This window comes from Arachis hypogaea, chromosome 14 (assembly GCF_003086295.3).
Source record: "Arachis hypogaea cultivar Tifrunner chromosome 14, arahy.Tifrunner.gnm2.J5K5, whole genome shotgun sequence".
Taxonomy (NCBI): Eukaryota; Viridiplantae; Streptophyta; class Magnoliopsida; order Fabales; family Fabaceae; genus Arachis; species Arachis hypogaea.
This window is the reverse complement of record NC_092049.1, coordinates 111,538,874-111,560,447: the sequence shown is the minus strand read 5'-3', so window position 1 is coordinate 111,560,447 and position 21,574 is coordinate 111,538,874. Positions and strand designations below refer to the sequence as shown.

Sequence of the window (21,574 nt, the reverse complement as noted above, 5' to 3'; positions counted from 1 at the left end):
TCATCTTAATAACAAGATCAATAACCTCTCATTCACTAATATAAAATTACTAATAAGGGTTATGGAAGGCAAATAATTCAAGAGGACGGACTTGTTAATTAAACAGAAAATAAAAAATAAAAATGAATTCTCACATCATAACTGATTTATTTAAAAACATAAATTAACAAGATTTAGTCTCTATCCTAAAATTTTCCCTTTAGCCATCTAATTATTTGCAATAAGCAGAGTTAAAAGCTAGGCTAAACCATGTTTTATTTTTTTAGAAGTTTTGAGAATATTTAGTTGATATTTATTGTCTTCTCTATTTCTTACTAGTGGTAATTATTAACCGAATATATTTGCTTTGGATTGAAGACATATAATTGTATCTAAAATTTTGCCTGTTTAGTGTAAAATTTAGTGTGGGATAAAGTATTAAATTGGTCTCCTACGTTTGGGCATAATTTTGTTTTGGTCCTTAAAGTTTAAAGTGTCCTATTTGAATCCAAAAAAGTTTTATTTAGCTTCAATGTGGTCTCACCGTGATATCAAAGTTAAATAATTAACAAAATGTCCTACATGACAACAGTACAAGAACAAGGTCGATAATCTGGAGAACAAGTACAAACTCCAAAGACATAAAATCAACCATGGATGCATCAATACATGTATTTATCATTCTTTTTAGTTCTATAGAAAATGTTTCATTCAAATTGTAAGAAAAATAATAAATAAATGTATTGATGCATCCACGGTTGATTTTGTGCCTCTAGAATTTGTACTTGCTCTTTAGATTATTGACCTTATTCTTGTACTGTTGTCATGTAGGACATTTCGTAATTATTTAATTTTGACCTCACGGTGAGACTACAACAAAGCTAAATAAAGCGTTTTTGAATTCAAATAGGACACTTTAAATCTTAAGGACCAAAACAGGATTACGCCTAGATGTAGGGGACTAATCTAGTACTTTACCCTTTAGTATATTATTTAATTTTATAAATTTTAAAAGAACTTATAAACATTTATTTAAAAATAAATTATTTTAAAATAAAATATGTCAATCTACTAATTCAATTAGGAAATTATGTAATTTTAATTAAAATAATTAATGATTAAAACAATCTACAATAACTTAAGTACTATAACGAACTTTATATTATTTTTTAAAGTATCATTTAATAAATTATTTTTTATAAAAAAATCATACTCATTTTGATCCACGCATGGCGCGCTTCTATATATAGTTAACATAAGGCGGACACTCCAATAAAGTCATGAAAAATGACTTCTACTGAATCTCAAAATTGGACTGTTGGATATAATTTCAGATTGAAGATTTGATGGACATGTGTCCTTTTTGATAGACCAAAAAATTAAAGTTGGTGCAGCATATTTTTTTTTTTTGGTTTAACATGTTGAATGAATTTGGTTAGACCAATATAAAAATAAACCGGTTTATAATAACAATTAAATTTTATTTTATTTTTTATTAATTATGAGCTAGTATACCTCATTCCCGTCCTTTCTCTTGCCAGTAATTTTCAAAACCCTTAATCCCGCCCTCCCTTTTCTGAGCCATCAATCCCTCAGTCCCACCTCTCTTCCTTCTCTGAGCCATCAATCCCTCAATCCCACCTCTTTTCCTTCTCTAAGCTATCAAGGGTTAAGGATTTCAGAAGAAGAGAATAAAAATTTGTTGGGATTTCTTGTAATCATTTTTCAGAAGAAGTAATGAAAGTCGTGTTTCTGCAACAAGAGGTAAGTCCAGTGGTATTTTGAAAAAGCTCAGTGTTTCACTAATCCATGTCCCTTCCACCACTAAATCTCCTATGTCCTCTCTTGCAGGCGGTATAACGACTGTTTAAATCTCGTCACCAGTAGCAGTTTGCCCTCAACGACATAGTTCTCCTCAATAGCTGTTGCTGCATCTTTCATCAGGTAAGCATCCACGAACACCTAGCATTCAACTCCTTTATTCACTCCCTTCCAACAAAAATGAAGTAATGGATCTCTCTATTTTTAATTTTTTTTCTATTTTAACTGTTGTTGTGTTCTTGGTTTGGTTGATAATTGGTAATTTATAACTTATAATTACTAATTGCTAGGTTATTCTTTTAAATTGATAATAACAATTTATGTTGCTTGTTAAATATGAATATAAACTTTAATTTGCAAACTGTTGGCTTGTTCATGATTTGTGTGATTATTCGATTGACATTGAGCCTAATTTTAGCCAAATACACAAGGAATAAATTTTATTTTCATGTACTCTAGAGTGTACTCTTTCATATTAGAAGTGAGCAATAATAAAACATCATGAATAAATTCTTTAAATTAATAAAATTTATTGACAAATTCTTTGCCACAATAGGATTTTAAGGATAGTGTTTCATGGCTTTTGAAAATGGCAACAAATAGCATTCCAAAAATTTATAAAATCTTTACCTGCTTTAAAGTTGTGCATATTCAATAATAACCTTTGTAATAATGTAGATTAATATTTTTTTACCACATTATTTTATTTTATCATAATATAACTTATTACAATATAATTACAATTTATATATATATTTTTTATCATTATTCTAAAAAAGAGTAACCGTCCCTTCTAATTTATTAGGCTAGGTTTTAATTTAGTGAAATGAATAATGTTATTATATGCAATATTTACGTTGATATTAAATTACACATTGATATACTTTATTTATGTAACTTTTAGATGGAGATGGAAACGACAGAAGTGGGTTCAGCTAATGACGATGATTGTAGCTTGAACCAAGAGATGGAAACAGAAAAATGTAAATGTGGTGGTTGCAAACAGTGTGAAATTTTTACCGCCGAAAATATTATCAATCGTACATTTCCAACATCTAAGGTAGCATATGATGTGTATGTGAGATATGCCAAATGTGTTGGCTTTGGACTTTGAAAAGGAGATTTTGTAAAAACCAAAGATGGTTGTTACTCAAGGTGAAGATTCTTTTGTAATAGGATCGGATTGAGAAAGAAGAAATACTATGACAATATTTCACGAAAAAGGGAACAAAGGACTGAGACACGAACTAATTGTCAAGCTAAATTGTGTTTATACTTTGATAAAAGTGCAATTGTTTGGAGGGTTAAGAATTTGTTCGATGAACATAACCATGACTTAGTTCCACAATGCATGGTTCACTTAATTCAGAACCATCGGCAGTTAACTGATACAAACAAGGCATAAGCTGACATCATGCATATGTATGGTGTGCCAACATCTCAATATATGGGGTTTATGGCTGGACAAGCTGGTGGGTATGCCAGAGCTGGTTTTACAAAGAAAGACTTAGATACCACCTTGACAGGAGTCGACGCTTACGTATTTTAGGTGGTGATGCCAACGCCACCATAAGCTACCTATTTGGAAAGGCTAACGTTGACCCGATGACTATGACACGATATAGTTCAACTACGGAGGATCGGTTAGGTAGTTTATTTTGGGCCGATGGAATATGTCGAGCTGATTATCAATATTTTGGTGACGTCCTTACGTTTGATGCTACATACAAAAAGAATAAGTACAAGAAACCATTGGTAATCTTTTTTGGGAGTAACCATCACAGAGAAACGTGTATATTCAGGTTTTTCATATTTGATAATGAAATGGCATCCACGTACAAGTGGCTACTGGCTAACTTTTTAGAGGTCATGATGAACAAGCATCCTAAAGTTGTTGTGACTGATGCAGACGAGGCTATGAAAGAGGCGATTAATGAGATTTTTCCAAATATAACCCATAGATTGTGCGGATGACATCTTCAGAAAAATGCTACTTTGAAAATCAAGGACCCAGGCTTATGTGAATCATTTAAGAAGTTCATTTATGCCAAGTGGGATGTTGATGAATTTGAGGAGGAATGGTCAAAATTGGTTGAAGAGTTTGGTGGTAGTGACATGTCATGAATTGACAAACAATATGAAAACAAAGAAAGTTGGGCCAGGGCGTTTCTTCGGGATAAATTTTGTGCTGGTTTTAGAACTACTTCACGATGTGAAGGCATTAACAACTTCATAAAAAGATTTGTTCATTCAAGACACAACATTTTAGAGTTGGTGGAGAATCTTGAGCGGGCTTTACGAGATTACCACAACACTGAGATGGTTGCTCAATTCAAGACAATCAATTTTGATCCTGTTTTGACAACTGGCTTACAGTCTCTCGAGATTTGTGCTACAAACATCTACACTAGAGAGATATTCAAACTAGTGAGGAAGCAAATTGAAGAAGTGGTTTCTTTAGACATTATACATAGTCAGCCCCTTTCCACAACTATGGTATACAAGATTTGTGCTTTTCAAAAGAGGGTCAAAACATTTACAGTTGTATATGATCGCAATGAGAAGAAATTGGAGTTTGAATGCTGTCATTGGGATCATGAAGGGTATCCTTGTAGTCATATGTTGTGTGTGCTGAGACGAGAGGATGTAGATGAATTGTCAGAAAGTCTAATTCTAAAAAGATGGATCCGAGATGCAAAGAAGTATACTAATGATCAAACAGTCGAAAGCACTGCAAATGATGCTGAAAAAGGTTTCTTAATGAGATATGGTGCTATGTTAGTTGCCACAATGTGGATGTCATTCCTTGCGGCTCAAGAAGTTCCACTTTTTGGTGATATGATGAATGAAGTTACTAGATGGACCAAAGATCTAGAGAAAAGGTGTAGCATTAAAAGGCAAAATGGTGTTACTGATGTATTACATCCTGCTGCTGAATTTATTGGTGATCCATGTGTCGCTAAGACTAAAGGTGCACCCAAACTCAAGAAGAATGAAACTAGGAAAAGATCGTCATGTTCAAATTGCTTCGTGAAGGGTCATACAAAGAGACATTGTCCAAAGTTAGTTGATGAAGGTGACCGGAGCCATGATCATCTCCCTTCTCGATGTACAGACACAGATGAGGTTATTTATGCAAAGATTGCTAAATTTTATTTGTTGAAAAAAATTTGATCAATTATTTTTATATTAGTATGTTAATCATATTTATTCTCCCAGCATGGTTAAAAATTTTGGTTGTGTAATTCCATCTATTTATAGATGTAAAAATTAAGAAATGTGACATTAGGTTGTAAAGAATTGTTTTTTATTTATTTGACATGCTTGATAGGCAGCAAAAGAGCCTCTTGGTGCCACTAGGTGTGAGAATAATGGGTGCAACTGTATTGCAGAATCTAGTACTAAGCTCATGGGTTCTCAATCGAATCTGGCGGGTATAGGAGCGTTTTCAGGGGTCCAATTTTATCCAACTCTTAGTAACTTATTTCCAACGCCACAGGGTGGAGTACCTGGCCAACCAACCACTCTGCAAAATATTGGGCATCAATGGCTCTTACAGGTGAAAATTATTTGTATTTTGTGCTTTAACCGTTGCAAAATAATTCTTCATGATTTTTGACATAACTATTCATATGTTTATAGAGGCCATGGAAGCTAGGAATACCTTGAAACAATAGTAAAAAATAACTTAATTTTGCTTCTGGGACGTTACATTACCTTACTGAACCATTCAGTGTTGTTATTATGCGAATTGTGTATATATTTTGTCCTTTTGTAATTTATTTTTGTTAAATGTATTGTACTCAGTACTCACAGTATTGGTTCAATGAATTCTGATGGTTGTGTTCAAGTATTTGATTTGGAGATTCTTGTGAACAGTAACACTCTCTGGTAGTTGAGTAAGGAAAGCTTCAAAGTTTCTATTTTATTATTTAGTTGTTTAGATCAACCACTCCGATAAGATAATACCATGAGTTCATGACTTGTAAACTCTATCGAATTATCTTCATCAATGCCTTTTTTAAGTTGTATATTCAAATGCAACATGATTTTCCTAGTAAATTTTTTGCTGAAAAATATTGAACGAACCAATCCAATTGCAAAGACATTTTTGTAATGAAAAAGTACTTATGAAAATAAAGTAAAGAAACCAATCCAAATGTACATCTTAATCTAAATAGTCTATCAAGTATTTATAGGAGGTATTTGAACTAGTTTTTATTTGAACCATCTTATGTGTAAAGGTAATTTTGAAAGACAAACCACTCATGCCTATGAGACCAGAATGATTAGAATGAAGAACCCAATTAGATTTAGATATACTAATCATGTCATCATCACTTCTGGGCATAAAAATTTTTCCATTATAGGGGTTAGCAGTGACAAAACACAAGGCAATAAGGATAATTACATTTCCAAAATTTTAGAAATTATAGAGTTTTTAACATGGACTTTGAAAGATTACATCCTAAGACTGAGTAACATTCTTTGGCATCTTCTTATTCCAATTTTTAATAGCAAGTCTTTGAATGTCTTCTCTCCTTGGATTGTGAGGTCCATACACCAAGTCTATGGCCATCCTTACTCTGCTGTATTCGTTGACCACCTAATATTGAAGCCGTATACCTCCATCATTAAATTGAGATAGATGTTATAAAAACGAAAAAATTGTAGCATATAATGCAAATTGGACATGTGTTCATACCGGTATGGCACCACGCCACCATAGATGACAGAGTGTCTGCCATTATGCAACCCACACACCACAGTCATTGCTTAAAAAACAAGAGTTTCATTATGTTTTACAACAAATTAATTCCTCCTCCATCAAAGAATTAAATTTAAGCGTTTAACTTACATAGTATGTATCATCCTAAATTATATCATGGGTTAGGTAATTGATTTATGATACTTACGATTGAGCATCTTGTTGGGGCACCTCTGGTTCTTGAAATTTGAACTTTGAAACCATTGACCTTTCAGTAGTATCTGATTGGTAAAACCAATCGTCCAATAGTAGATTCTCTAAGAAAGAAATCTGAAAATCAAAGAAATGAATTTGATATGGAATTGGTTTCACAATCAAAACAGAGATATGTTTTTGAAGGTTAAAAGTCCATTGAACACACCACATCATATATTGCCTTCATCCTCTCGAGCCTTTGTTTTGAGCACTTTAGAGAGTCTAGATATGTAATCAACCCTCTACTTTTTTCCACAACTACTAGGAACCAATGATCTTTAACATTATTAGGTATGTATATCTGTGTCATTAGGTTAAATCATTTATTAGTTACAAGGATAAAAAGAGTTAATTATTTTTTTACCACAGTTGAAATAACTCATCAAGATAGTCTATTACCTTAGAGAGGTCTTCAACCTTGCCCATAAAGTTTGTTTTGATGTATTCCATTGTCCCAACAGAAATATGTCGTTGTTGGAGTGCTATTTGCTACAAGATATTAACAATAACAAGAGTAATATGAAATCAAAGCTTAACCCAAGCTATTTTGGGATAATAAATAAATAATGACCATAATCAAAAGTAAAATGATTTATGCCATTAGAAACTTACAGCAAAAGTGGTTGGGAGGAACCATTTGTTGCCTTTCACTGTAACTGCTGCATGTTTCATAAGCATTGATGCCACCAAATTCAAAATCTACATTTGACAAGCCAGAAATTGTCAGTCATCAATCAAATTCAACAAAGTAAAAAAGGTATATCACATGAATTACTTCATGACTTACGTTATCTCCAACCCAATTTTTCGAACAAAGGGTCATCAATGCTTCCTGGCTTCCACAACAATGTTCGTTAGGCACAAGAATCTCTCTATTAATAACAAAATCGCAAGTTATATCTCATGAAATAAGTGTTTGATTCCAAATCTCCAAAATCAGTAGAAGTGACCTACTTGGGGTCATAATCAGTTCCAAAGATATAGAAAAAAATAGCCAACTCAATCCCCATGAAAACCATTTCCGATGTTGGCCTAAATGCCACCTCCAAGCACTATCAATTTGGATAGAAACATGTATAAGTATTTAAAACAGAGACACAGAGTACTTAACAGGATATGCGAGAAAGAGGGGACTATTACCGTAGGCATCTCATCACCATACATGTTCACCAAATCATGGGATTCATATAGCCATGGACGTCCTCGCTATAGTTTAAAGTCTCCACGTGTGGGGATTTTCTTCTACAAGATGCAACTTCTACTTCAGAGAGGATTTTTAAGATAAAATAAAATTGAAAAAATTAACAAATAGTCTCTTTCACCTATTTAAATATTATTTATAGATATGTCTTGTTCTTTTAAGAGTAAATCACAGGAGTGTAGCGCCTTTGATTAAGTACTTGTAATTGCTTAATTTAGTTTTTTTTTTCAATTTTGTCCCAAAATCTTGAAATCTGACTTTCATTCATTTTTTCCACATCAAATCATCAGCAATAATTTAAATAAAATAGAAAGTGAGATGATGTTATCTACATACCAAAGGGGTTGATTGGTTTCTATTTTTATTTTTAGGATTTTGTGAATCAGAAAAGGGAAGTAAAACCCTTTTTTCCCCACTGTTTTTAGTTTATTTAGGGAGAAAACCCATGTCAGAAGATGAACATCCAAATCAAGCCAATTAATTGAGTTTCTAACCTTAATCGATGATGTTGCTTTCTGACCTCTGCATTTAGTGGTACTCTTACGCCGTTTCAAGCCAGCGTTTTTGCTGATTTCATGATCACTCAACGGACCGGATGGTTTGAAATCTGGTTCGAGCTTTTGAGCCAAAGGACACCTTGATGATTTTCGACGCAATGGAGCCTTTGTTGCGGTTGTATGAGCTATCACTGATGGAGGTGGCCCACTCATGGTAATATTCTCATCAGCACTAACATCATCAACATGATGAGCAACAAATCTGGGTCCAGATGAAACAATGGACAAGATTGCATCAATCTTTTTTCTTTGGTTGCTTATTGTGGAGGATAAAGAACGTATCTCCTCAGCAACAATGGTTCGAACAAACCTCGTAAGGGAATCACTAAAAGAAGTCATTTCTTTCAAACACAAATGAGAGCATCAGGAGATACACCAAATAGAAACTATAGAAATAGAAATATATTTCATAACAACATCTAATAAGACAATAGAAATAGATTTCATTACAACTCTTTTGAAAACTCACCTCTCCAAGTGGCAACATTAATTGTTGGAGTGCAACATTTTTATCTCCCGTCTTTTCTTTTGTCACCTAAGGGAAAAAAAATTAAAGGAAGTATAAGAAAATAAAAATGAAATGAGATGTTGGTGTTAGAAGCATACCTCAATATTTTAGCTTCACAGCAATCTTAGCCTTGCTTCAACACCGTCTATCAAGATTCAACTATTTCAAATACCAAAAGAATCATGTAAATGATACAGGGAGCAACTTTACTTTTGTTCTTCAAGTAATTCAAGAAGAAAACTATTAAAAACTAAACCAATAAAATCATTATACATAAGAATAACAGAAAGCCAGTAGAAAATAGACAGTGCACGATGAAAAGCCAGAAACATAATAACAGAGACCACCTATCTGAACTGACTCGCGATGTTCTTTGGCAACCATGAGAGTTGACAAACAAGCACGGGAGCACCCAGGGGGACAAGGCTTCAGACTTCAGAGGCGGAAAGACTAAGCATGTGAGTAGAAGACTCCGACAAGAGAAGAACGCAAGCACAGCTCCCACGAGCAGAGATGAGTACTAACGCAGAAGAAGGAACAAGGCAAGCAGAGAGGAATGTAGGTCCACGCCGTCAATGTCGCTAGTAGCCACCCCATCAACTGCATAGATTTAGGAATTTGGAAAGGGGGTTGGGGTTAGGGTTGGAGTTGGGCTTAAGGCTAGGATTAGTCATTCTGATGCAAAATTGTTAGGACTTGGAAATGGAGTTTTCCCAAAGATTAAAGGAATCTGTTTTTAGTATTTACCATAGTTTGAAAGAAAAAGTAGATAATAAAAATATTTTAAAAAATTTTTTGTTATTTTTTTTTTTGTAATTTGTATCTTAGTGAAAGAATAAAAAAGAATGTCGAGTGATATTTTGTTGATTGCAAATTATTTTTGTACCCACAAATCAAATATTAATACAAATTCAAAAGTTCATCTATGAATTTTTATAATGTTAAATAACCTAAACTATAATTACTGATTGACATATATATCTAATTTCGACAACATATTAATTTCTGATTTTTCTTTAAAAAATAAATAACTCAATACAATCAAAATTTATTTGGGTAAATTTTTCAAAGATTTTTGCAAGTGATTTTTTAAAGATCTTTAATAATTTTTTTTATCAATTCATGTTTTATATTTAATCCCATAAAAAACAAATTGATGCTAATTTTTAGATGTAAGAGTAAATTTGCTATGAAATAATATTATAAATTTGATATCAACACTTAATCAGAGAAATAATAGTAAAATTCACATCAAATAATATTCTAAATACTATCTCAAATTAACTTTTAGTTTTAGGTTTACAAATAATCATACATTTAATTCAAATTACTAATTTATAAATGTCTGAGAGTATATTTCATATCAAAATTACTTTTTAAATTTTATCTAAATCATTAATTTACATATAATAGAACTCTAAATTTATTCTAAATCACTAATTCACACTTAATTAGAGATTCAACAGTAAACTTGGCATTGAATTATGTTCTATATTGAATCTCAACTTTTAATTAATTTTAATTTTCAGTGTATAAAAATAAATTTCATATATAGTAATGCTTTAAGTTTGATTGAAATCACTAATTTACACTTAATTAAAAGTGCAAAACAGAAATTCATATGACTACATCAAATCATACTCTAAATCTGATATTAAGAACTAATTAACAATTTTTTTTTGTTATTATGATTATGAACTTCAAATTAAATTATGTTCAATTTTTTATATGATCAGATCACTAATTATCATTTATTTATACGTACAAATAAAATTTTCATGTCAAATCATACTCTAAATTTAAGTGAGTTTTTTAAGATTTTTAATTTACAAATTCTTATGAATTCACATTCTAAATTTAATCTCATAAAAAACAAATTAAAATACTAATTTTTGGATGCCAGAGTAAAGCTACGGCCTACCATCCCCAAACAAATGGCCAAGCCGAAGTCTCCAACCGGAAAATTAAGCGCATATTGGAGAAGATTGTGAAGCCTCATAGGATGGATTGGAGTTCTAAGCTCAGTGATGCGCTATGGGCCTACCGGACGGCTTATAAGACGCCAATTGGCATGAGCCCGTTCCGGCTAGTCTATGGGAAGGCTTGCCATCTCCCGGTGGAAGTAGAGCACAAGGCCTATTGGGCTGTAAAAGAATGCAACTCAAGATTTGGGGTGGCCGGAGTGGAAAGGAAGTTACAGCTGGTAGAATTGGAGTGCCTTTGTTTGGAAGCTTATGAGAATTCAAGGCTCTACAAAGAAAAGATGAAGGCGATGCATGACAAGCATATCAAGAGAAGAGAGTTTAGAGCTGGAGAACTTATCCTCCTCTATAACTCTAGATTGAGGTTGATGCCCGAAAAGTTAAGATCAAGGTGGGAAGGACCTTATAGAGTGGAGAAGGCTGAGCCATATGGGGTTTATCACTTGAATCACCCTTCAAGCTCCACAATCTTCAAAGTTAATGGTCACCGTCTGAAGCTTTACCATGGGGAGAAGATGAAAAGCAACAAGGAGGTTCAGGTGTTCCTTTTGGAGGATGCACTCGAAAGTGAAGAGATATGAGCTCATGACCATCCAACTTAAGGACGTTAAAGAAAAGTGTTAGGTGGGAGACACCCCACCATGGTAAGATCTTCCTTTTGTATATTTCTTGCATGTAGTTTCTTAGACTCTTTGCTTGATTTTGTGATTATTTAACTGTAGTATGTAGTCTATATTTGCTTGATTTCATTTGATTTTGTTAGGATGTTCATGAAGATTTTCATTGATCTTGGTTAGGTTGAATTCATAATGTTGAAGAAAACACTTCATTTTGAGTTTTGCATGGATTTTTGAGTGTTTTTGACCTATTTAGCTTGAAGTACTGTCAGGATTGTGTTGAAATTGCATTTCTTCATGTTTTTGAAAAAAAAAAGGGTATCCACGCGCAAGCGCGGAAGACGCGTGCGCGTCGATGGCACTTCTGCAACTCTTGGTTCAAAAACCCGAGAGTTGTGCGAGAAGTATGCTAACTTTGTGCCCCACGCATAACCCCTTTCACGCGTGTGCGTTACCTGACGCGTACGCGTCCCTCTCTGTTTTGTGCATCTACGCGTAAGCGTAGGTGATGCGCGTGCGTCCCTAATTTTTCTGCGCAACCCACGCGCAAGCGTGGGCGACACGTATGCGTCGATTGCGCTTCCACAACTCCTGGTATAAAAACCCGAGAGTTGTGCGAATATTGTGCAAAAATTGTGCTCGGAGCACAACTGCTACCCACGCGTAAGCGTGGGCGATGCTTACACGTCGTATACCATTCTGACTATCCACGCGTATGCGTCATATGACGCGTACGCGTCGATTGCTCCGCGGCCATCTCTTGGTACAAAAACCCGAGAGTTGTGTGAGTTTTATGCTGCCATTGTGCGCAACGCACATTTGACTCCACGCGTGCGCGTCACCTAACGCGTACGCGTCCTCTCCCTTTTCTGCTACCCACGCGTACGCGTGGGTGGCACTTCTGTGTCCCTACTCTTTTCGGCTCATCCACGCCTACGCGTAGACGGCGCGCACGCGTCGTGTGCCCGACGCAACTGATATGCTGCGCGCCCTGTTTTGCTTTCCTTCTTCAATTTCATTCTTCCATTTTTCCTTCCTTTCTTCTTACCTCCTCCTACCACCTTGTTTCCGCCCATTACCACCGGCGACTTCACCCATCAGCGACCACCACCTCCGGCGGTCCCATTTTCTCTCTCCTCTTTCTTCCTCTTCTCTCTTCTTCTATCCTCACTTGCACCTTACCTTGCCTTACCTTCTTCTTCTTCTTCTATCAAGGTCCTACTCTTCCTCTTTCTCTTTTGTCTTTGTTTAAATTTTTCTCTTATTAGTTGCATTTATCTACTTTCCTCCATTTCTTCTTAGTTGCATTTTGTTTGATTTGTTCTTCTTTATTTGCTTTCTTTCTTTTTATATTTTCCATGGATGTTGCATTTTGAGTTAGCTCTTGCTTTGATGGGTTGCTTTGATATCTTTTAACTCCTTTGTGATTATGTGGTGTTGCTTTGATGTTTGGTATTTCATTTTGGGATGTTACATTTTTTAATTTATTCAATTTGCTTGTTGTTTGAATGTTGCACACCAAGTGTTTGTTGAAATGCACCTATGACAATTTTAGTTCATTTTGACACTATGCTTTTAATTTTGTGCTTTTCTCTCATTACACTTGCTTTCTTATTGTGCATTGAGCTTATTGCACTTCATCTCTACCATTCATATGCTCATACCCATGACTTTCTTCCTTATGTCATATTGCAAGAATTGTGTTTCAACCCTCTCTAACTCTACTTTATTCCTTTTGCATGCTTTATTGTCTTGGAGCTAGATTAGGTGATTAATTTTCTTGTGCTTCTTATCTTTCTTGCATATGTCACTTTGTGTTGTTATTGATGTTTGAGTTCATTCTTCTCATGCCTTCTTTGCAAGCCTTTCTCACTCTTGCATCTCATGCTAGTGATATGCCCCGATTATTGCATTGTTGTCTTGCTTACATGTTGCAGCTGTCATGTCTTCAAGACACCTTACTCCTTTATGGCATTATTTCTCACTTGCATGTTATTATGTAATGTTGTTTCTTTGAGTTTAATGTTCTCTTTTCCTTCCCTTTTCAGGATGGTTATCAAAAAGGACAAAGGAAAAGCTCCGAAAAAGCCGCCTACCAAGAGGGCACCTCGAAGAACAACTGCTAAGGCGCTCCCTGCACCAAAAGTCAAACCCCTCCCCAAGAAGGCAAAAAGCATCATTAATATTGATGAGCAAGAGAAGGGCAACCCTGCGAAGGACCTCACAAGGTTTCTCAACCGCTATTGTGAGCTCATGCTCCCCGCTATGGTTGAGAGAAGTTATCATCTTGAATACCTCCTCGTCCCTCCAGAGCATCTTGTTCAGTGTATCTTACCCCGTATTGAGCGGTGACAATGGGGGTTTCTAATGAGGAAACCACAAGAAGCCAACCTTTCTTGGGTGGTGGAGTTCTACTCTAATTACCACTCCCCTTCTCTTCAGACAGTTTTTGTGTGCCAGAGGCAAGTCCCAATTTCGGAAGAAGCTATTCAAGAGGTACTTAAAGTCTTACCAGTGGCGGAAGAAACAGATGGTTACCAAAAGGTCCTAAAACGGTGCTGCACACGGGGTTTTGATTGGGATTCTATCTTTAAAGTCATTGCCGAACCGGAATCACATTGGACCCAAGGGGCACTTAGGCTCCGGCCTAAGTGCATTGACGCACGCACGCTTACTGTGGAAGCTCGAGCGTGGGCTCAGATCTTGTCCCACTCCGTTCTTCCAAGCACTCATAAGTCGTCAATTACAGCAGACTTAGCCTTCCTTGTCTGGTGCATACTCACTGAGAGGCCGGTCAATATCCCTCTCCTCATCAGACAAGCAATGGGTCGTGTACATGCTAAGGGTAACCTCCCATTTCCCGCCCTGGTGACAGATTTGATCGCTGCTGCTGGTTTCCCCCGCGAGGCTAAGGACGTGACGACAATGATTCCAGCAAAGGGCGCCATCGTCCCTAGAGGAAGATATCACAAGCCTCCTGCAGACACCACAAGCCTTGACATGGCTCCCCTTTCCGACGTTCCTACCTATTCATCCGCACCACAGAAGTCATCCCGCCAACTGCTTCTCGAGCTAACTAAAAAGGTGGACCGATATGAGCGGCGGAACCAACGCCGATATGCTTACATGAAGAAGCTTTGGGGTTATGTTAACCCGTCTATGGAAGAGCCGGACATTTCCACATCCACTTCAGACCTAAGTGATACGAGCTCTCAAGAGATGGACAGTGGAGATGCCGACCCCAAGCCCACCTTGCACCTCACCAATAGCACGAAGGACCGTGCAAACTTTTAAGTGTGGGGAGGTCGTTTCCGACTTTCGTAGGTGACAACCCCTTTTCTTTTCAACACCCATGATTTGATTTTTCTTTTGTGGATTAGGATAAATTGCATGATTAGTTCTTGTTTTGAACACTTTTTGCATGGTAGTTGTTCTTGTTAGGACTACTTGGTTAGGGTGATGATTTCTTTTCCAAGAAATCATTTTTAGAGCACCCTACCAATTTGAAATTATTTCTTTGTGTGTTAAACTTGCTTGAAGAATTTATTTTGGAACATGGTTTTTGTGCTAAGAACACAAGCATGTGAGTTTTGAGCCCGATTGCATGGTTACATCTTATAACCACTTATTTCCATTTTTGTGTGCATTATTCTCCTTCTATAATTGCAATCCTTGATTTGTTTGATTCTATATGTCTATTATTTTGTGTATGGATCATCTATATGATTGAGGCCATCATTTTATTTAGTTCACTTACCCAAATAGCCTTACCTTTTATCAACCATTGTTAGCCAACTTTGAGCCTATTTTAACCTCTTTTGTTCTTAATTTTAGCACATTACAAGCCTTAAAGCGAAAAACAATAAATGTCATTTATTTGGATCTTTGATTAGCTTCGGCTAGTGAGTGTGTGTATGATTCAAGTGTGGAAAAACTTGGGACATTGGTTGAGGCAAGAGTGTATTTTTAATTTCATTGAAAATCTTGGAATTTGTTACATACTCATGTATCAAATGTTTAGACCATATGCATTGATGCTCTTGTATATATTTTTAGTTTGAAAAGAGGAAAAATATATAGAAAAAATATATATAGAAAAAAAAAATATATATATATATATATGAATGAAAAAGAAAAAGAAAAAAAATATATATATATATATATATATATATATGAATGAAAAAGAAAAAGAAAGCAATAAAAGGGGACAAAAATGCTCCAAAGTAAAATAACAATAACAATGCATATGGAATGTGAATTAAAGAGAATGCATGAGTATGTGAAAAAAAAAATTGGGAATCATGGGTAGCTATGTATTGTATTAGAATTGTATAGGTTGTTATGTGTGTTTGGTGAGAGCTTAGGATAATCAAAGATTCAAATTTCAAGCTCACTTGACCATATGCATCCTTACCTTTACCCTAGCCCCATTACAACCTATGAATAAGTCCTCATGATAAATGTATGCATGAATTGAATAATTGTTGATTGTTAGATGAAAAATAAATCTTGGAAAGTATGATTAGAGGAGAATTGAGTGGTCAACCTTATACACTTGAGCGACTAGAGCGGATACACTTCCGGTGAGGGTTTGATGCTCAACTCCTTGTTCCCGGCTTTCACAAGCTTTCTTCATGCAAGTTGTATACACCCCCACTTTGATGTTTGAATTGGTAGAGTTCTTGAATTATTTTGCCATTTTATCCCTATGTGCTCATACATGTTCTTGGAAGCTGATTCACTCTTGACCAAGTAGATAGAGTCATATTGCATTTAGTTGCATTCATATAGGCAATTTGCATTGCAGAAACCTCACTCTCCTATGATTCTTTGGTCTTTTAATTTCTTTTAGCATGAGGACATGCTTGGTTTAAGTGTGGGGAGGTTTGATAAACCCCAATTTTAGGGTTTATCTTGTGTAGAATTTAGGGGGTTTATCAACATTCTTTCACACTTATTCACATAAATTGCATGGTTTTGTGTCTCCTTTCTAATTTTCCTTTATGGTTGAAAACATGCTCCTTTGACCTTAAATATGCTATATTTTAATCCTCTTCTATTATCATTCGATGCCGTGATATGTTTGTTGAGTAATTTCAGAGTTTATAGGGCAAGAATGGCCTAGAAGAGAGGAAGGAAGCATGCACAAATGGAAGGAGCATGAAGAATGGAGCTTTGGAGATTTGGCATCGATGCACACGTGTGGCTTGCGCGCACGCATGGATGCACGTTGCTGGAATTGGCGCAAGCTGTTGGCGCATTCGCGTGCATGAGCAAAAATCCTATCGACGCGTATGCGTGCCTGACGCATATGCGTGGCTCGAAAAGCTCATCGGTCACACGCACGCGTGACGCTCAGCACGTGACTTTATTAGTGAAATTGTAGCTGGCGATTTCAGGAGAGCTCCAGACCTAAATCCAACTCAATTCCGGAAGAAAAAGACCCAAGGAACCAAGGATTAGGGGGGGTTGGACACATTAGAGATTTTTTAGCTAGTTTTTGGAGTTTATATTTTCTAGAGAGAAAAACTCTCACTTCTCTCTAGGTTTTGGCATTCTCAATATCAGTTTTACTTGGATCCTTTGGTTAGATCTATTTTGAATTCACTTTTACCTTGCTTTAATTTGTAGATCCAATTGTCCTACTCTCATTTAGTGTTCTTGTTACTCTAATTACTTTGGATCTTGGATTTGGATTTTGTTACTTTGATTTCTATTAATGCATTGAGGAATTTTATGTTCATTGTTGTTAATTGCTTGATTGTTGTTAGTTGTTTGTAGTAGACAACCTTGATTTGAATTTTCTCCTCAATTTCACAATGTCTCTCAATTCTGTTCACCAAGTGTTTGAGGAAATGTCAACTATAGTTATGGAGTAGATTTTTCACTCTTGGTTTGGGGGTTGGGCAATTAGAGACATTTGAATTGTCAATGTCCTTTGTTGATTGATAATTGGAAATTGCTAGTTGATTTGCATGCCACTAAAACTAGTCTTTCCTTAGGATTTGACTAGAACTTGTGGATTCAAATTGATTATTTCCACTTGACTTTTCTTCATAGTTAGAGGTTAACTAAGTGGAGCAATAACCAATTCTTGTCACAATTGATGGAGGCAATGATGATAGGAATTCCAATTCTCACCCCTAGCCAAGGATTTTTATATTGATTGATTGTCATTCACCTTCTTAGCTTAATTTCTTGGTTTCCTTAGCCCAATTGTTAATTGTTCGTTGTTTTAATTCATGCTCATTTACTTTTCTTGTATTCAACTTCAAAATACCAAGAGAATTCCTAACCAATGATGTGTATCTTAGGGTAACTCCTAGGAAGAACGACTCGGGATTCTACTCCCGGTTATTGATTTTGAATTGTTGTGACACATTTTCTAAATTTGGTGCGGGAGTGCTTGTTGGTTTAGACTATACTCATGACGGAATTTATTGATAGATTCTAGACTGACATAAAATCCTTGTATCACTTTGTCTTTCTGAATTAACTCTGGTACTACTGCTCTCCTTGTTTGTGAGTGATTTATTCAATGGCAGGCTGTATGGATTGACACTGGTTTGAGCAGCTGCCAATACTCCTCTGGATCTGAACCCCAGGTTTAGTGTGGATCCATCTCTACTTTAGGGTGAAGCGCGTACAGTTCATTCTCCTTTATGATCCTACTCAAAATGCCACAGACAAGGTCGGATCTTCCGTATCAGAGAATGCTGCAATTGGGTTCTAGTCTCTACCACAGAGACCCTAATCTCCCTGAAAATCGGTTGAACTGATGTCTCGAGAAGTCCCCATTGAAATCGTGATTAGCCGTCTGAGAGATGTATATTTAAGCTGTTGGTCGTCCTTGTCCGGTGAAAGACGCATTCTGACCCAAGTAGACGCGGGTGTTTGTCAGGCACGTTTGTCTTAATGTGATGAACAGATAGATCATCCTATTCACCACGATGAAGTACGAATATACATCTTGGAATTAATCAAACACGGATTAAAGGGAAACAATAGTACTTTTATTAATTCATAGGACTCAGCAGGGCCCCTCCCCTCAACCTAGGAGGTTTAGAAACTCATAATGAAGTAAAATACAATGTAAAACTCGAAAATAGCATGAAGAGGTTCTCAGATTCTCTGAATTACATAAATATAATCCCTTAAATACTAAACAGATGACTTGTAAGGGTAAAACAGTCTATTTAGTGCTAAAATTCACTTCTGGGGCCCACTTGGGGAGTGTTTGGGCTAAACTTTGATGAGATCCACGTGCTATGAGGCTCCTTGGGCATGGAACGCTAGCTAGGGGGTCCTCTCTGGGCCTTTGGATGCTGGGCTCTGCTCTTTAGGCGCTGGACTCTGGAAGGGGGCAGGAAGCTGGCGTTGGACACCAGTTTTCTATAGCCGTTGATAGCGCTCTATTTGGACTTCTGTAGCTCCAGAAACGCTCTTCCAAATGCAGGTAGGTCAGATTCGGACAGCATCTGCAGTGCTTTCTCTGTCTCTGAATCAGACTTCTGCTCCAGCTCCTCAATTTTAGCTAGAAAATACCTGAAATTGTCCAAAAACACAAAAACTCATAGTAGAATTCAAAAATTTGAATTTAACACTAAAACCTATAAAAACTTAATAAAAACTGAACGAAAACTACTAAAAACTATATGAAAGTGATACCAAAAAGCGTATAAAATATCCGCTCATCATTATGCTTATCTAACACATAGAAATAAGAATATATGATTTATCAGCGTCCACATCACTCACTTCATTAATTGTTCGTATCAAATTTAACGGTGGGACACATTGATTTTTTTTTTTTTTGGAACTAAAATAGGATGTTTGAAATGTTAGAGACTAAATTAAGATTTGGCCCAAATGTTAGGGACCAAATAGCATTTACTCTTCTTTATAAGTATAACATAAGCGTTGAATAAGAAAAAAAATATCCAAATATCAAGATTTATATTACAAAAAGCATCACAGTAAAGTTAGCAAAAATAGTCAAAGTATAGATCCATATAAAATAGCAAGACATTCAGCAATAATCTAGTAACTACTCTTTCAGCATTAACAAATAGTTTAGGAGTGAGGGAATTACAAACATCAACATTCAACAACAATCAAGTCAAACTACACCAAAATAGAGATTTTGATCATTTGAAACTTAAAAGCCTATCGAAAAGGAATATTATTGTTGCTGCTACTTACTGGGTAGGGAAAAGGAATATTACCCATTTTGATATCACAGAGAGGGGGAGAAGAAACAAGCAATTAAGCAAAGCAAAAACTCTAAGAGAGGGAGAGAAGAAGAAACTCATTGCGTCGTCAGGGAGGAGGAGCAACCACCGTGTCAGGGAGGAGGAACAGCCACCACGTGCATCGTCCACCGCGTCAGGAAGGAGGAACAGCCACCGCGCGCATCGTTCATCACGAGAGGCAGCCACCGTGTCGTCCAATGATTTTGTCTTCTCCGGTACTCACAGACTGGCAAGTGACAATAATGGCGAAGAGTGAACACCGTGTGAGGTCTGAGGCAGGACCTTTTTCAATTTGGGACTTTTAAGCAAGGTTCTAAAAATCGAATCGGTTATTGAACCGCTCTAGCTACTGGTTCACTGGTTCATAGGTTCAACCGGTTCGACCGTGGTTGAACTGAAAAAATTATTTTATAATAAAATAATAAATAAAATATAAATAAACACATTAAAACATAATTATAATCTAATATAAAACTTAAAATATCATCCAAATTAAAATTACTACATAAACCATCCTCTCTCTGGTTTACTTTGCCCTTCACAGAAGCATTGTGACCAATACTAGAAGTAGATGTTTACAAATATCATGGAATCCCAGAGCCATATGCCTGGGGAAATATAAATCCACCATAAAGAAGCAAAAGGAGTTTAGTAGGTACATATGTTGGTTGAACCGATGGATCAACTGCATCCGTCCAGAAACCCGAGCCTCAGTTTCGGTCGGGCGCAAAATTTACATTGGTTGTGTTGTGCAGCAAAATACATGCCAAATTACACAAATGATGGAACCCCCTCTGTTAAGTGTTAACTTATCAACCAGAATACTGTGCGCTCGGCTTAACATCATGTTCCTGCAGAATGGGAAAGTTGCAGCCCTAGTTGCTGCTTCATGTGGCCAAGGATCAACTTGTTATCAAGCTCTAGAGGTGCTGTGGATAACTGTAAAGAGTAACAACAAACAACATAACAAGTAAAAATCACTACTAGTTAAGATACCAAAGTAACTATAGCTATCAGATCATGTAGATTCATAGTTAACATTATTTCTCCTATGAGGGTACCCTTGGTACAAGCAATTTGACAAATTGAAAACTGGTGTTTCTTTCTCAAGACTATATTTATATTCATAGTTGTTTAGATAGAATGTTTATATTAATGGTTGATCAGAAAAGTGCATCAGACTATTCAAAATTATCCAAATTTAATAAAATTTCCAAGAATTTGAAGCTCTAGCACAGTCAACTCTTCTTTAAAGTTGAATAGTGGTGGAAATGGACGACCATTTAGCAAGTGAGCATTGGGTTCACGGAGTTCATCAAAGAATGGGTGTGCACAAGCTTCTAGCTGCAGAACAAAAGTAGAACCATCTTCAAACTTCTAAATTATCTTTTAATTTATGCATATGTAAAATTAGCAGCCAATAACTAAACAGGTAAATCATATTTGCAGCAATTTCACGCACTGCAATACATCAGAGACTAGGGGAATACTGTAGAAGCCAGGAAGTAAGATCAATTACTTCGGGAGGCATCTTTTTGTGGAATATCTACAAAATAGTCATGTTTTAGAATTCCCTTTCTATCTACTCAACTTTGATTTGATGAAAAAACATGTCACAGAAGGGAGATAGAAATGCAAACCGAACATTAGAAGTTTATGATTGACTTTCTGATTTGTATTGCGCAACGGAGGCT

General features: G+C 35.9%; 1 protein-coding gene and 1 long non-coding RNA gene across 23 annotated transcripts; one reads left to right on the top strand and one right to left on the bottom strand.

Annotated features, from left to right (window-relative positions):
- Positions 1-1,497: 1,497 nt before the first annotated feature.
- LOC112740516 (uncharacterized) lies at positions 1,498-3,019 on the top strand. The gene is made up of 3 exons (XR_003171204.3): positions 1,498-1,743; positions 1,831-1,923; positions 2,705-3,019. It is a non-coding gene; the product is annotated as an uncharacterized lncRNA (long non-coding RNA).
- A 3,122-nt stretch (positions 3,020-6,141) lies between these two features.
- Positions 6,142-9,761, bottom strand: LOC112743701 (ubiquitin-like-specific protease 1). 22 transcript variants are annotated; one of them, XM_072214508.1, is made up of 13 exons: positions 9,377-9,761; positions 9,128-9,188; positions 8,991-9,056; positions 8,459-8,846; positions 7,904-8,005; positions 7,718-7,815; positions 7,551-7,635; positions 7,376-7,462; positions 7,163-7,252; positions 6,930-7,064; positions 6,717-6,838; positions 6,506-6,575; positions 6,142-6,406 (listed from the first exon to the last, which is right to left on the bottom strand). In XM_072214508.1, exons 5-12 carry the CDS (start codon positions 7,925-7,927, stop codon positions 6,548-6,550), a joined length of 669 nt encoding a protein of 222 aa, XP_072070609.1. In that variant the 5' UTR covers positions 7,928-8,005; positions 8,459-8,846; positions 8,991-9,056; positions 9,128-9,188; positions 9,377-9,761; the 3' UTR covers positions 6,142-6,406; positions 6,506-6,547. The 22 variants fall into 22 exon arrangements, with proteins under 22 accessions (XP_072070609.1, XP_072070610.1, XP_072070619.1 ...); XM_072214509.1 differs by having other exon boundaries at positions 8,459-8,723; XM_072214518.1 differs by lacking the exon at positions 7,718-7,815.
- Positions 9,762-21,574: the final 11,813 nt, after the last annotated feature.

Excerpts from the sequence above, each read along its gene's own strand:
- LOC112743701 (XM_029292169.2), bottom strand. The coding sequence starts at position 7,927 with ATGTATGGTGATGAGATGCCTACG. Across the intron at positions 7,636-7,717 it reads GGAACTGATTATGACCCCAA|AGAGATTCTTGTGCCTAACG; the intron begins GTAGGTCACTTC and ends TGTTATTAATAG. Across the intron at positions 7,065-7,162 it reads AGGTTGAAGACCTCTCTAAG|ATATACATACCTAATAATGT; the intron begins GTAATAGACTAT and ends CTAATGACACAG.